This window comes from Schistocerca piceifrons, chromosome 8 (genome assembly GCF_021461385.2).
Source record: "Schistocerca piceifrons isolate TAMUIC-IGC-003096 chromosome 8, iqSchPice1.1, whole genome shotgun sequence".
In the NCBI taxonomy this organism is placed as follows: domain Eukaryota; kingdom Metazoa; phylum Arthropoda; class Insecta; order Orthoptera; family Acrididae; genus Schistocerca; species Schistocerca piceifrons.
In genome coordinates this window covers 78,582,452-78,597,583 of record NC_060145.1, presented here as the reverse complement: position 1 = coordinate 78,597,583, position 15,132 = coordinate 78,582,452, and the positions used below count along the sequence as shown (strand labels likewise).

At 43.6% G+C, this 15,132-nt stretch overlaps 1 protein-coding gene across 2 annotated transcripts in view; it reads left to right on the top strand.

Annotated features, from left to right (window-relative positions):
* LOC124711970 (serine protease inhibitor I/II-like) overlaps positions 1–15,132 on the top strand; it is a 187,428-nt gene that overhangs the window by 65,668 nt on the left and 106,628 nt on the right. For both annotated transcript variants that reach the window (XM_047242253.1, XM_047242254.1), the window contains exon 2: positions 11,922–12,023. In XM_047242253.1, the coding sequence (XP_047098209.1) occupies positions 11,922–12,023 (102 nt within the window). The remainder of the gene's footprint in view (positions 1–11,921; positions 12,024–15,132) is intronic.

Below are 15,132 nucleotides of genomic sequence, written 5' to 3'. Positions count from 1 at the left end.
TGTCCTGCAAACGTCCCCATCTGTTGACTCAGGGATCGAGACGTGGCTGAACGATCCATTACAGCCATATGGATAAGATGCCTGTCATCTCGACTGCTAGTGATACGAGGCCGTTGGGATCCAGCACGGCGTTCCGTATTACACTCCTGAACCCACCGATTCCATATTCTGCTAACAGTCACTGGATCTCGACCAAGTTGGAAACGTGATGGCACGCATTTCTCCTACTTCCACGAGGCATCACAACAACGTTTCACCAGGCAACGCCGGTCAACTGCTGTTTGTGTATGAGAAATCGGTTGGAAACTTTCCTCATGTCAGCAGGTTGTAGGTGTCACCACCGGCGCCAACCTTGTGTGAATGCTCTGAAAAGCTAATCATTTGCATATCAGAGCATCTTCTTCCTGTCGTTTAAATTTCGCGTCTGTAGCACGTCATCTTCGTGGTGTAGCAATTTTAATGGCCAGCTGTGTACACTGCAGTCAGCCCAAGACAGATAACTTATAATAACTGATACTCAACTTGCGGTTGACATTAGTGTCTAGGGTTCTAGTCCAGTTTATAACCTTAATGAAAATAAAAGTTGGTCCAAGGTTGTCTTTCAGCAGTGACTGATGTATAATTCATTAATTTTTTGTCGTCTTTTTATTTGCACTTCTTTGAATTCGGTAGATATATCACAAACATTTTCCGCAACACCTGAAGTCACAGTTTGCGTAGCAGAACTTTTGTGTGTAGTGCATTTTTGTTCACACCGTTTGTAGCAAAGAGTTCCTCGAACTGCACAATAACATAGTCGAAAAACTAGTGACAAACTAATTGTCTCTTTAGCGCTAATTTATGCTATATACTAGTTCTCTAATGTTCTGGAAACTGAGAACATTCGTTGATTCACATTGGTGCTGTATAAACTTCCGCTCTTAATATTCAACAGAAATCAAAATTAGCTGAGTATTTCACCTATAAAAATATTTTGAAAATATTATGGAAAAAAGCGATATTTGGAAAAAATGAAATACTAACTCGTTTTACAGAAGTACGGATGTTAAATCACGTCATGAAATCAGCATAATGTAGGTGGGTAAATTACACAAATATAAGTTCAAATGGTTCAAATGGCTCTGAGCTCTATGGGACTTAACATCTGAGGTCATCAGTCCCCTAGAACTTAGAACTACTTAAACCTAACTAACCTAAGGACATCACACACATCCATGCCCGAGGCAGGATTCGAACCTGCGACGTAGCGGTCGCGCGGTTCCAGGCTGAAGCGCCTATAACCGCTCGGCCACCAGCGGCCGGCCACAAATATAAGTGCTATTTCACATAAAAGATGTTTGTTTGATTTTGTAAGATAGAACTGAGAACAAAGTTGTGTTTTAAATTTTGTTGTTTACATTGATAGGAAGAGTAATTTTTGTACCATAACCCGAAAACGTGTAAAAATATCGATATATACTAGACTAACTTAATACAAGGCAGAACTTCGCCAGACTAATACAACATTAAGTAAATATCCAGAAACATGAAACGGACACTAATATATCAGAAAATAAGTATAATCATGATTGAAAATAATGTGGTATCGCATGTTTCCTTAAGATGAAAAAGTTACACAGACCTTGTTCTATTATAGTTTTACCCCTGACGAAGATGACGGAGATAGTCATCGAAAGCTTGATATTTTATCCAAATTTGACGCGGCAAGTAAACCGAGAACTTTTTATGCGAGGACTCCGTCGCGAAAGACTTCGTAATCATAGCCATCATGTTGCAAAGCTTTCGAATCGTTTCAGTCTTTCCAGTTGTCGCATCCCTGCAGAGCTGTACTCAACTTGTCATTAAACATTTTCTGGTCTCAAGCTTTATATTTTTGAATGTTAGCAGCTGTTTTTACATAGAGCCCTTTTTCCTAGTGCACTACTTACTACGATGACTTTCGTTCGTATTCCATCATTATATGTTTTACTTTCGGGATAGCAATCTTCGTCCACAAGTGAAAGGGAACGAACTACAATAAACCGGCACACTTTCGCCTCACATTTCACATGTCCTCTGGTTGTTATCATCGCGCAGTGTTTCATTACAAACAGTGACGTGTGACATAGCTGTATTCAGTTTTAAAGAAGCATCGGAAATCATTAAAAAAGGAAACACCGTTGCCTAAAAACCTCATCGGAAAAAGAATTCACGAATTTTATAGGAGCGATGTAATATCCTCGACGCGTTACTTCATATCGCCCGAACGAAGAACAGAAATAAAGACTCACAATGGATTGTATTTCCGAGAAGAAACGGCAGTGAGTGAGTACATTCGTGCGAAAAGCGATGCATAAAAGCGGCGCAGTAGCGGGGACGGGGACGCTCGCTATAAAAGGCGCCGCTGCGGCACCTGGGGCAGTCGACGACCGCGTCATCATAGTCGTCGCAGCAGTCACCATGAAGCTGGCGCTCACTGTTTGCGGGCTGCTTCTCTTCGTCGTACTCGTCCAGGCCAATCAGAGTGAGTACGCCGGTTGACACGTTCCTTGCGAAAGCTCTATTCAGCGACAGTTCCTGGTTGCGGCTTCCACCTTAACGCCGCTTTGTTCTGCTTGAATTACGACGCTACAGCTACGGAGGCATCTCTTACATAAGGCTGCTGTTAAGCAGAACCAGCCATTGTACGACATCCTGCTCGTGTATAAAACCTTCAGTCCTCGTTGGCAAAAATTTGCTTAGCCACAGTCCGTAGTTTCATTACGTCGTCGCCATACCACCTTACATGAACTTCTACTATTCACTGTGCAGTGCATGGCGGCGTTTACTCTGTGCTGTTGATAGTCATCCCTATTCCTGCTGCTGTGTCATACGGAACCGAAGCTAAAATTATTGGCTGTATGCCTCCGCACGAGCGCTGTTGTTTGGTCTCAAGATTGTTCTGATGTAGATATAGACGACAGTCTGTTTTGGGAAAGGGAGCTCATCCCTGCATAATTATTGCAGTCACTTGCATTTGGTTACTGTAGTTAATTCTTGGTATTCCTGTACAATTTTTATCCTCTCCATTTCACTCCCTCCCTTTCACCCCCCCCCCCCCTCTCCCCACCTCCCGGCAAACAGTTCTCTCCACTATCGAGCTAAGTATTCCTTAAGGCGCAAGGTGCGTCATGTCTGCTTTTGGTGCTTCATTTGTTAATACGAACCTTCGCCGTTATCTAATGTGATTCGACTACAATAGTTTATTCTTGTACGTTCTTGACCTCCAATTTTCAAGCCACACTATCCATAACGCTCCTAATTCATTGATGTTCCCAACATAATCAGAATACTACCGGCTTACATTTTAGATTCCATTTTTAACCGTGTGTGTAGGAGGCATGTCCGGAAAGCAAGTACCGTTTTCGGAAAGAAACCATAAAAATATTTTTTTATAACCAAAATTTATTTTTACAAGAAAGGACATTATTTAAACTATTTTTCCTCATAGTTGGCATGATTGTTCAGACGTCGCCAGTGAAGACAGCCACTGCTGTTTTTTATGGGTCGTTTTCTGCTAGTTGAGTTCCTTCCCAGAGATGAAACCACCAGTGTGGTACGATAGCGTGAAACACTGTGAACGGCGCGCGGTTCAAAACAAAAGGCGAGGAATGCCCAGTCGTGGCATTGTGTTGCTTGATGACAACGCACGCCCACATTCTGTTGGTGTCAATCAAAGCATTTTTCAACAATTCGATTGGATGCGCGTCGATGACCTACTGCACTGCCCCGGCCTTTCACCTTTTGACTGCCACTTGTTCCTGAACCTGGGCGTGATTTTGATGGAGAGAGATTTGACAGCGAGAAAGACGCAAAAAACGGCGTTCAGCAGTGGCTGTCTTCACTGGCGAAACCCTGCTAGAGAAGAGGGCCTAGAAAAACTGGTTTCTCGTTACGATAAGTATCCGATAAATAGTGACAACTACGAGGTCTGTTCAAAAAATTGCGGAATACTGTCCACGAATTTTTTCTACGCTTACCTATTACTTATTGTGCATGGTCTCCTTCTAAATACCCCCTCCACAATCGATACACCGCTTCCAACTCCATTTCCACTTCCGGAAGCAGACTTGGTACGCCTCTTGATAGATCGCGCGAAGTGCCGTCTAGGAATTTTCTCTTATCTCGCCTGTCATTGTAAATCTTCGTCCTTTCAACGACGTTTTCATCTCTGGAAATAAAAAAAAGTCCGAGGGACCAGGTCTGGAGACTACAGAGGATGAGGCAGCACAGTGATTTCCTTTTTTCGTGCAATAATTACGCACCAACAGGGATGAATGTGCGGATGGGTTATCGTGATGCAGGAGCCGTGAATTGTCTCGCCACATTTCAGGCCGTTACCTTATCACATTTTCTCTCAGGCGTCGCAACACGTCCCGATAATACCATCGATTAGCAGTATGTCCCTGTGGCATGAATTCATGGTGAACTAATCCTTCAGAGTCAAAGAAACTATCAGCATGGCTTTAACATATGATCTGACCTGACGAGCTTTTTTTGGCCTTTGAGAACCTTTCCCGACCCACTGTGAAGACGGAACCTTGTTCTCAATATCATAACCGTATACCACGTCTCATCAGCAGTTATGATTCTCTTAAGGAACATCTTGTTCTCATTTACGCGTACCAAAAGCTCTTCACAGATTCCAAGGCAAAGGTCTTTCTGGGCGTGACTCAAGAACCGTGGGACGAACTTGGCGGCAACATTATGCATTCCAAGACGCTGTGTCACGATTTCAGGACACGATCCGACTGAAAAGTTACATTCTTGTGGAATCTCTCGGACATCAGTCTTCGATTGGCACGAACCATTTCGTTGACCTTCCTGACATGAGCGTCGTCGGTCCGATCATTTTTAAACCGTGTGTCCCAATCGTAATACCGAGTACGGCTTAAGCACTCACACCCGTAGGCTTCCACATCAGTTGGTGTGTCTCTGTAAATATTTTCTTGAGTTTGACGCAACATTTAATGAAGACAATTGCTCTTCTAACTCTGCTATATCGAAATTCGCAAACTGTGTGACACAACGTTCAGCTCATTGCAGCACTGAACAATAACTGACAGATATACAATAATGAAACTTCCAATACTTACACATTAAACACAGGCGTGTGCAGTAATGCCAACCCGCATTTCGCTTCAACACACCGTTGGTTCGAAAATACGAATGTTCCGGATTTATTTGAATAGACCTCGTACATAGGAAAATAGTTTAAGAAATGGTCTTCTTTTAAAAATAAATGTTGGTTTAAAAAAAAGAACAATGTTTTTATGAGTTTTTTTTTTTTCAAACCGGTACTTACTTTCCGGATATGCCTCGTGATTCTTTTTCCAGAAATCTCCTTTACTGCATTCTCTACGTGTAACAGGGGGCGTAGGCTACAACCCTGATTCACTAATTTCTCAGTTATTTCCCCCGTTCCACGCCCTTCGAATTAAAGACTGCAGTCTGGTTTCAGTACAAGTTTATAGATGACCACCCGAGTTTCAAAGAGTTTGGTCCAGTGATCATTCTCATTTGCTTTCTCTTAATGTGCAAATGCTAAAATGTAGGTCTGTCTTTTTTCAATGTATCCTCTAATGTCACATATTTAGACCTTAGTGGTCCTTACACGGGGTGTACAGTGGAGGCATTATAGTCGTGCACAGTGTTTCATAATGCTGGTTTTCTAAACTTGCTTAACAGCATGTAGTAAAAAGATTGACTTCTTCTCTCCTAAGACCGCCATCTAAGTTCAGGGAGACTTTCCGTCACTTTCTCAGACCCGACCAGAAACAGACCTCTCATCACGCCTCTTAATTATTTCGGTATCGTCCTTTAAGTAAGTGCGGATCACGAACATTAGCGAGGTAGTCAAGAATGGGTCGCATAAGGGTTCTGTATATTGTCTTCTTTCCAAACATTCTCACAGTAAATTGAATTATTAACCATGCATTGCTTGTGGTTAATCCTGAGAATAATTGATATCATTGAGTAATCGGTCTTCGTTACATCTGACCTTATGTCCTCGTTCCATGTCTTCCAGTAACCTTACACCTGGATCTTTAACCTACGTCAGTCAGTTAAATAGCAGATCACTGGTAATGATTCAAAAATTACGGAATTTATATCCAATTCTTCCGCACTGACTTAGCTTCCTACACATTTAGAGCAGTGTGCCATCCATCGCACCAAATGGAAACTGTACATGTCAACCTGCAGCCTGCTATAACCACCCACAGACGAGGCAGCATCATCAGCAAACAGTTCCAGGTTGATGTCAACTGGTTTATGTACAAAGGGAACACGAGCACACATATCATACTCCCCTGTGGCATTCCTGACTTTAGCTTTGTCCACTGAATAAGCAGTTGTGTATTCCTCAGAATACGCACCCCTCAGCACCTCTCCTCGAGCATCAGATTTTGTCACCTCCCTGCAGCTGCAGTTACATCGGTCTGGCAAGGAGCTCCTTCAGTGCGAGGTCAAAAAAGGCCAAAGACGTTTACGCCATTCGGCGGCTCAAATATTGTCTACCATACAACAACAATATTGGCTGCTAATTGGAACAGGGGGTGGGATTGGAGGCACCCAGTGGTGAGCACAGCATGGCTCTATGGAGCGTAGACGAACTGGGTAGTCGACGAGTCACTCACAACAGTGCTAGTGGTGTTGGTACAAAGCAGAGCAATTACAAATATAAACAAAGCAGACATTGGATTATATCTACAACAACGGTTGGCGAAGTTGAAATTTCGCTTGAAAGGAACCCAAGAAATTTCTCAGAGTGAGAAAGGAGTGGCAGATGAAATATCAGCGTTTCTGCAAGATCAGTTGGTGGAATGTGTGGTGTCGTGTGCGCTCGACTGTGTGGACAATGGGCCTGAGAAATACAATTATGACGGTACGTAGTTAACAAGCGAAAGCGATATTGAAACAGGTGTCGAGCCATATAGCCATCATCCTTATTGGGCAGGGAGCCACAAATACCGTCTCCAGTAAAACGTACTAGGAAAAGGTGGGGTTAAGTGGCCATTCTAAGAGAAATTCAATTTTATGAAACCATGGCTGTTAACGGAAGTTAGTGGCATATACACCTCGAATATACATACTGTAAGATATCACACCAAATATTTGTAACAAAGGTATGAGTATATTTTATAGGATATATAAACGTTTTTCTGAATGTGGCCACTTTTCCCTACCTAATGGGGTAAAGTGCCCACGCCTTTGCCACCATTCCCAAATAGAGTCTTTAGTTTTAAAGAATGGGTAGAATTACAGTTTTTATTTCACTATTGATTATTATTAGGAGAACAGTAATACAAATAAGAAAGAAATGTGTTGCGATACATTGTTGGCACAAAACAATATTAAGTCATTTACAAAATTCGGTCTTTAAGTTGTCATCGTCCTCATCACATCCAGCTAATGGTTCATGAGCCCAGAGTTTACAGCTAGGACGTCTTATCCACCTAGTCTTTGCCTGCCATTTCAGACGATGTGGCATTCTGTTGTGCTCTGCCAACCTGAATGCTAAACGCTGCAGGTCATTCACTGTAATTCTATGAAATTGCTTTTCTATTTCTAAAAAGTAATTAAGGATGTCTTGCTCTTGTTCTTCATCGAACTCTGCCCTTAAGTTGCCCATAACCTTTTTAATGCCAACTACACTATTTTTTCTAGAACTCTACATTTTAGGGTATTACCTGGAACATTTATTTGTTTTGCTGCTGCTGAAAAAAACATGTTATCATTTCTAACTAGTTCAGTTACCTTTTGCATCGCAACAGCATCCCACGTTTGTTGGCCTGTTTTCTGGATGTACACACATCAGAAAAAGTTTTCCATCACCCTGGTTCCCAGAACTCCTGAATGTGGTGGGTGTTATATCACACAGTCCCTTTGACTGTTCAGTGATGTCACTAAACCCACACAAAGACGTAAACAACCATGCATGAGCAGCGACTATTAGACGGATGGGGTCCAATAACCGATCAGTTCTAGTCATTCCACCAGGGCCGGCCGAAGTGGCCGTGCGGTTAAAGGCGCTGCAGTCTGGAACCGCAAGACCGCTACGGTCGCAGGTTCGAATCCTGCCTCGGGCATGGATGTTTGTGATGTCCTTAGGTTAGTTAGGTTTAACTAGTTCTAAGTTCTAGGGGACTAATGACCTCAGCAGTTGAGTCCCATAGTGCTCAGAGCCATTTGAACCAGCCATTCCACCAGGAAGGAGGTACGCGGCTCGTGTTGTCTGTAGTTCAACCAATCCTGGACGGTCAATACCACGGTTGTTACTTTGTGCCAGGAAGGGCTCTCAACAAGGGAAGTGTCCAGGCGTCTTGGAGTTAACCAAAGCGATGTTGTTCGGACATGGAGGAGATGCAGAGAGACAGAAACTGTCGATGACATACCTCGCTCAGGCCGTCCAAGGGCTACTACTGCAGTGGATGACCGCTAGCTACGGATTATGGCTCGGAGGAACCCGACATTAACGCCACGATGTTGAATATTGCTTTCCGTGCAGCCACAGGACGTCATGTTACTACTCAAACTGCGCACAGTAGGCTGCATGATGCGTAACTTCATTCCCGACGTCCATGGCGAGGTCCATCTTTGCCATCACGACACAACGCAGCACGACACAGATGGGTCCAAAAACATGCCGAATGGACCGCTCAGGATGGCATAAAGTCTCTTCACCGATGAGTGTCGCATATGCCGTCAACCAGACAATCGTCTGAGACGTGTTTGGAGGCAACCCTGTCAGGCTGAAGGCCTTAGACACACTGTCCAGCGAGTGCAGCAAGATGGAGGTTCCCTGATGTTTAGGGGTGGCATTCTGTGGGACCGACGTACGCCGCAGGTGGTCATGGAAGGTGCCGTAACGGCTGTATATACGTGAATGCCATCCTCTGACCGATAGAGCAACCATATCGGCAGCATATTAGCGAGACATTCGTCTTCATGGACGACAATTCGCGCCCCCATCGTGCCCCTCTTGTGAATGACATTCTTCAGGATAACGACATCGCTCGACTAGAGTGGCCTGCATATTCTCCAGACATGAACCCTATCAAACATGCCTGGGATGGATTGAAACGGGCAGTTCATGGACGACGTGACCCACCAACCACTCTTGAGGGATGTACGCTGAATCGCCGTTGAGGAGTGGGACAATCTGGACCAACAGTGCCTTGATGAACTTGTGGGTAGTATGCCACCACGAATACAGGAATGCATCAATGCAAGAGGACGTGCTGCTGTGTCGTAACGGCAATCTGGACCACCACCTCTGATAGTCTCGCTGTATGGTGGTACAACATGCAATGTGTGGTTTTTATGAGCAATGAAAGCGGCGGAAATGATGTTTATGTTGGTCTCTATTACAATTTTCTGTACAGGTCCCGGAAATCTCGGAACCGAGGTGATGTAAAACGTTTTTTGATATGTGTATTTTTATCGGATCTTGAAGGTCTTGCAAACTCTTGCAGAAGAGCAAGATAACAGAAATTTGTTTTGTGGATAAAAGGATTTCTAATGTTTTAATTTCAATAGTTATGCATTGAATTAGTTAATTCTCATTGGAGCAATACACTGAAAAAAATGTCTGGAATAATGGCCATGTATCGGGAAAAGTGGCCACCTTTTCCCGACATGTAGTGTAGCCAGTTTTCGCGATCAAACTCCATGTCTGTATCAGTGGACCACACGCGAAACAATACAACCGAAGGAAACGACAGTGACTTACATTCGTAAGCCAAAAGGCATTTCGCGAACTGTAATATCGCAAAAACCTACTGCTCTACATAAAAGTGAACAACTAAAGTTATATGACTGACTTCTCTTACATTAAACGATCGAGAAACCGAAATGTTTTCACAGGAAAACAACGGAGGAAGCTCCCTTGTCAACGTGACTGACAACACTAATATTGTCGATTACAGCTAGTTTGGTCGCTTCTCGGTAGGAAGGAGCACCGTTGAACACATCAAATAAGTACTGACGACTTTTCCCAACCTGGTCACTTTACCCTTCTTTCCCCTAAAGGGCAATCGTTATCCAAGGAGCGGATGTTAAACATAATTACGTATGTGGGAGATCACCCGTAGCACATTAAAAAACAATTATGAACAGAATTAGGATAAGCCCGCAGCAATATAACCGCGTAGTGCATAAGAAAAATTACGAATATTCAAAGGAGGACGAGGCGCACTTGTTACACAAACTGATGTTCGTGCATTTCAAGGACTCTGGATACTATAAACAGGATGCACATGATAGTGACCTACGGCGTTATGCACATCAGATTTCACGCGACATAGATTATACAGCTTTCGATGGAAGTATTGGATGGTTCCGTATCTTTAAACAGTGCTACAGAATTGGAAGAAGTACGATAACGAAATATGAAACAACACGTCTACTTGCCAATGCTTAGCAAACTGCGGAATCGGTGCGAAAATTTGCAGCTGAGATAAGCAAACTTATCCCACCGTTCAGTAAGGAATTTGTTTTCAGCTCATACCAATAGGGATTTGAGGAGGAAATGCATTTGAAAGGAACCTTTCAAATTAAAGGTAATAAGGGAGTTGTATCAAGATCAACTAGTATCAATGCCTTAACGCATTCGTATACAACGATCTAGACTATTATTCTGGGTGAAAAATTTTCTGGAGAGTTATTTATTGTGTTGTGAGAACTTAGAGGTGCGGTGGCCCCTTCCATTCTTTCTCGTGTGCGTGATCTTGCAAGGGGACTAGGGAATATTTACGTCACTACAAGCATGAGTGGGCAAATAGGCGTAAGAGATCTACGGTAGAGCAGTGCATTTGGCCAATTGCTTGTCAAAATAACTTTCTTTTGCTTATTTACTGGACTGCGTGGAAAAATCGTACTCCTTTGAAACAAACTATTCCTCCTGAAAAGTGAGTGACATTGCAGTTCATACCATCTGGAAACACTGGGAAAATTCACCATCTGGACGACTATTTTTTCCGTACATATAAAACATATTATCGCACTATGAAGATAATCTTAAAGACCAGTTTCACAATAAGCTCCACGACAGGTTGTTTCGCATTCGGTTGCATGCCATCAAATCCATCAATTCTCATCACCCCGTTACACAAATATGATACTACAGCATAAGCAGTCTTTAAGAGTGGATTCGTAGCTGAACGTCCTGCAGGATTTGTGGCTCCCAATGAGTTCGTCTTCGATCTTGATAGTGAGAATCTATGTGGTCACTGTGGAGCACTATTTTTCATTCTGTGCTCACGGAGCAAGTTAATGGTTTGTTTTCAACATTTCTTGCATGTCGACGATGTCCATTTTGTGAAGTGTGATACATACGTCCCACAGAAGGTTATCTCTGCACCACCTGTACCCTCACTTTCTGTCGCCTTTCTGAAGAACATGGTGAGCCATCAGCAGCTAATATTTTTCCTGTCGTAATTGTTAACACAACACTTCCGAAAGAGCCTTAGAAAAGACAGAACTTACGACTCGCACCCAAGGAGTTCCTGATATAACACTGGGTACACTCATTCATAACGTGAGACGTAGCCTGAATCTTTCTCCATTGCCTCTCGAACCGACAATGGTATATTTTGCATGTTATGTATCATCATAGTGGGTTTAAGAAAGATGTCGTTAGTGACCCCATTCGTTTTAGTAATAAAGAAACCTAACGTAACGTAATCTCATTTTGTGAGAACATGCAGTAACTAGAATACAAATTTCAGTTTTAACTCTGGCGCTGAAAAGAAGCTGCATCTCTGTTTAAGTTTCGGTAGAACGTATGTCACCTGTTTTTTTTTAGTAGACGAAGTTGCAAACGTTTAGTGTGAATATTATAAGGCTGAAGAGTGAGCATTCTATTCAAAATATATGATAATCAACATTTTGGTCTTATTCAGGGTGCAGGCCCGGTCAGACAAAGATGGAGGACTGCAACGTATGTACATGTCTCTCTTCCCGTATCTGGGCATGTACCAACTTGAAATGCCGCGACAAAAGAGGTTTGTTCATTTATGTACTATCTTATTAGCTGTGTTATTTTGTATCCACCAGTTTTCAAAGCACAGAATTCCAATTATAAATCTTGAGCAGTTTCACTACAATACTAATTCATCACAAATACTGATTAGAACACTTTTCATTTTCTCCACAGGAACAAAAATAAACTTTTCGGACAATAGTAATAGATTTTATATTGAAACCTTTTTGTTTCTCTAAACTGAATTTTCACGTATTAGAAGTTGGTTATAGTGTAACATAATATATACTCTAATCTGAAACATTCCATTGTTTTAAGTTTCGTCTTTCTTTCCGTACCGGTCACTTTACACACAGGGTCGTTATAATTAAAGTCTCCCATGGATAACGAGTGATCGTAGGACAATTAATCTTTCTTGAAGCACGTTTAAGGACATGCGGAAGAGAAATAACGAGAAAACCATTGAAAGAAAGACATTTTCGTTTCCACAGAAGAGTACAGCAATTGTTAATTACGTAGTTACAGGTTACAAACGTTGCTCAATGTGACGACCGTCTGCATCTGCGACTGTCTGGAACCGTACTAGAGACTGATCTGCTGCTGCTACGAGTAGAAGCGTCTCATGTGCGATGTTGGTTACCTTCATTGTTATGCTCATGTTTAACCCCAAACTGCGTTAGTGTCCCGTTAGTGAACCCTTCTATTCAGGTAGCCCGACAGCCAGAAATCACACGAGTTGATCTCTGGTGATCTCTCCCAAGAGGAATTCCCATAGCGCCAGTTAATTCGAACTGCCGAATCATGTTCTTCAACCCCTGTGCGGAAAGAGGACTTCTCGGTATTTCTTTAATGCGTCGATACACGCAAAGAACAGCAGCACTGTTTTAACAAAATAGCTTTACGAGTAAAGCTCTGATCACCTTGTCCAGACTCATGTTGACTGACAAACTGCCTATTAGCTTCTGTCTCGGGTTCTTCGGCCGACGTTCATCTAATGATTTTTCTGACGTTTCGCCAGCACGAGTGGCTGGCATTTTCAAAGCTTCACCCTCCATTGCCGGTGGTGAACTGGAGCCGAGCTCGCGGGCGCAGACCATATGTACCTGGCGCGCCAACGTCCGAAGGCTTCTCCGCGGTCATTTCCGGTGCGGTTCTCCTCTTGCTACCTGCGACGGTCGTTCGCTGCAGTACGGGAAGCCAGGATCCGTTGACCTTAAGGCTTTCCTCTTTCTTGTTGAAACTGTTCGCGTGTTTTTGGATTTCTACAGCTTCTCTGAACAAGCGCGTGTGATAGTGCTTCTCTACAGCCAGAAGTTCCGTGTCGGCGAATTTTATTACGTGGTCGATCTCATTCAGTGCGTGCTCTGCCACGGCCGATTTCTCCACCTGCCCCAACCTACAATGTCGCTTATGCTCGTTGATCCTGGTGTTGATGGATCGTCCAGTCAGTCCGACATAAACTTTTCCGCATGTGCATGGTATACGGTATATTCCCGACATTGCAAGTGGGTCTCTTTTCTCCTTCGCCGATCTGAGACACTCTTTGATCTTCCTTGTCGGTTTGAAAATCGTCTTTACGCCATGTTTGCGCAATATACCGCCGATTCTGTCCGTCACTCTGGGAATGTATGGCAGAAAGGCCGTACCCGACATTTCTTTTTCTGGTTCCTTACTTCGCCGAGTGTTTGGCTCTGTTACACTTCTAATATAATTTTTGGAGTACCCATTGCTCCTCAGGACAGTTTCCAGGTGTTGCATTTCTCGTTTGAGGTGTTGCGGCTCACATATTCGTCCTGCTCTGGCTGTAGAGAAGCTGTTCAGAGAAGCTGTAGAAATACAAAAACCTGCGAACGGTTTGAACAAGAAAGAGGAAAGTCTTAAGGTCAACGGATTCTGGCTTCCCGTACTGCAGCGAACGACCGTCGCAGGTAGCAAGAGGAGAACCGCACCGGAAATGACCGCAGAGAAGCCCTCGGACGTTGGCGCGCCAGGTACATATGGTCTGCGCCCGCGAGCTCGGCTCCAGTTCACCACCGGCAATGGAGGGTGAAGCTTAGACAATGCCAGCCACTCGTGCTGGCGAAACGTCAGAAAAATCATTAGATGAACGTCGGCCGAAGAACCCGTGACAGAAGCCAATAGGCAGTTTGTCAACAAGTGGCCACGAAAGCCTTAACAATTTTGTCTCATGTTGACTGTCTGCAACTGTAATACACACTCATGCCAGTGTTTCAACCCTATGTCGCCGCACCAGTACCGGCACCTAACATCAAGTCATGACACTAACGTAATAACAACGCAAATCCTGCAGGGCACAGTGCGAACATCATTTCTTTGAAGTCTGTTACCCGTCAAGACAATAGTTTTCCGTTTGGGCTGATCCAAGTATCGGAAGTTTAATATCATAATCACCACGTATATTTCGAGCATCCATTGTTAAAATGTGATTACAGGTTTGAACTTTGACTGACGTTTTTATAAATTATTCATAATGTCGGCAACATTTATTCCCAGTGAGATTGTCCGTTTCGTGGGGGACACCCTTCATGAGATAATTCAACGAAGCCTGATATGAAGACATTGTACCGCGTGGTTTCTGACAGTGTTTTGAAAGTGCAGCTCAGTGCAGCTTACCTTAGTGAGTATTCGCCGTGCAAGACGCACTTGTAACACCTCAACAACGCCCAGCGGGTCACTTGCAGGAGATCCTGTGCTTCATTTCCACGGCAGACGAACTCAGCAGTTTCTGACATCGCACTTGGTGTCCGTTGCCCGAAGCTACACGTCAACAGAAATCAATACAATAAATAAACATTTTAGAAAATCTTCCGGCTGCATAACTGGCCATCCAGGCGTACGAAATTTCGCTTGTCACCACATCAGATATCAACAACGGCACTATGGACAAGCCAAAGGAAAAGCCAAGGAAAAGGCGGAGCTAATGACCAACTGACGGGAAGCGGCTTTCACGCCGGATGTGTATGCAACACACCCAGTACTTGTCTGCGAAGCCACACGCCTCTCGCTCAACAAGTGCAAGGCCAGGTCGGAAGTATTACACACATGACATTGCTTAAGTTATTAAGCGAGCCACGTAATACAGAAGTTCTGCTCCAGCTGGCATTCAAAAT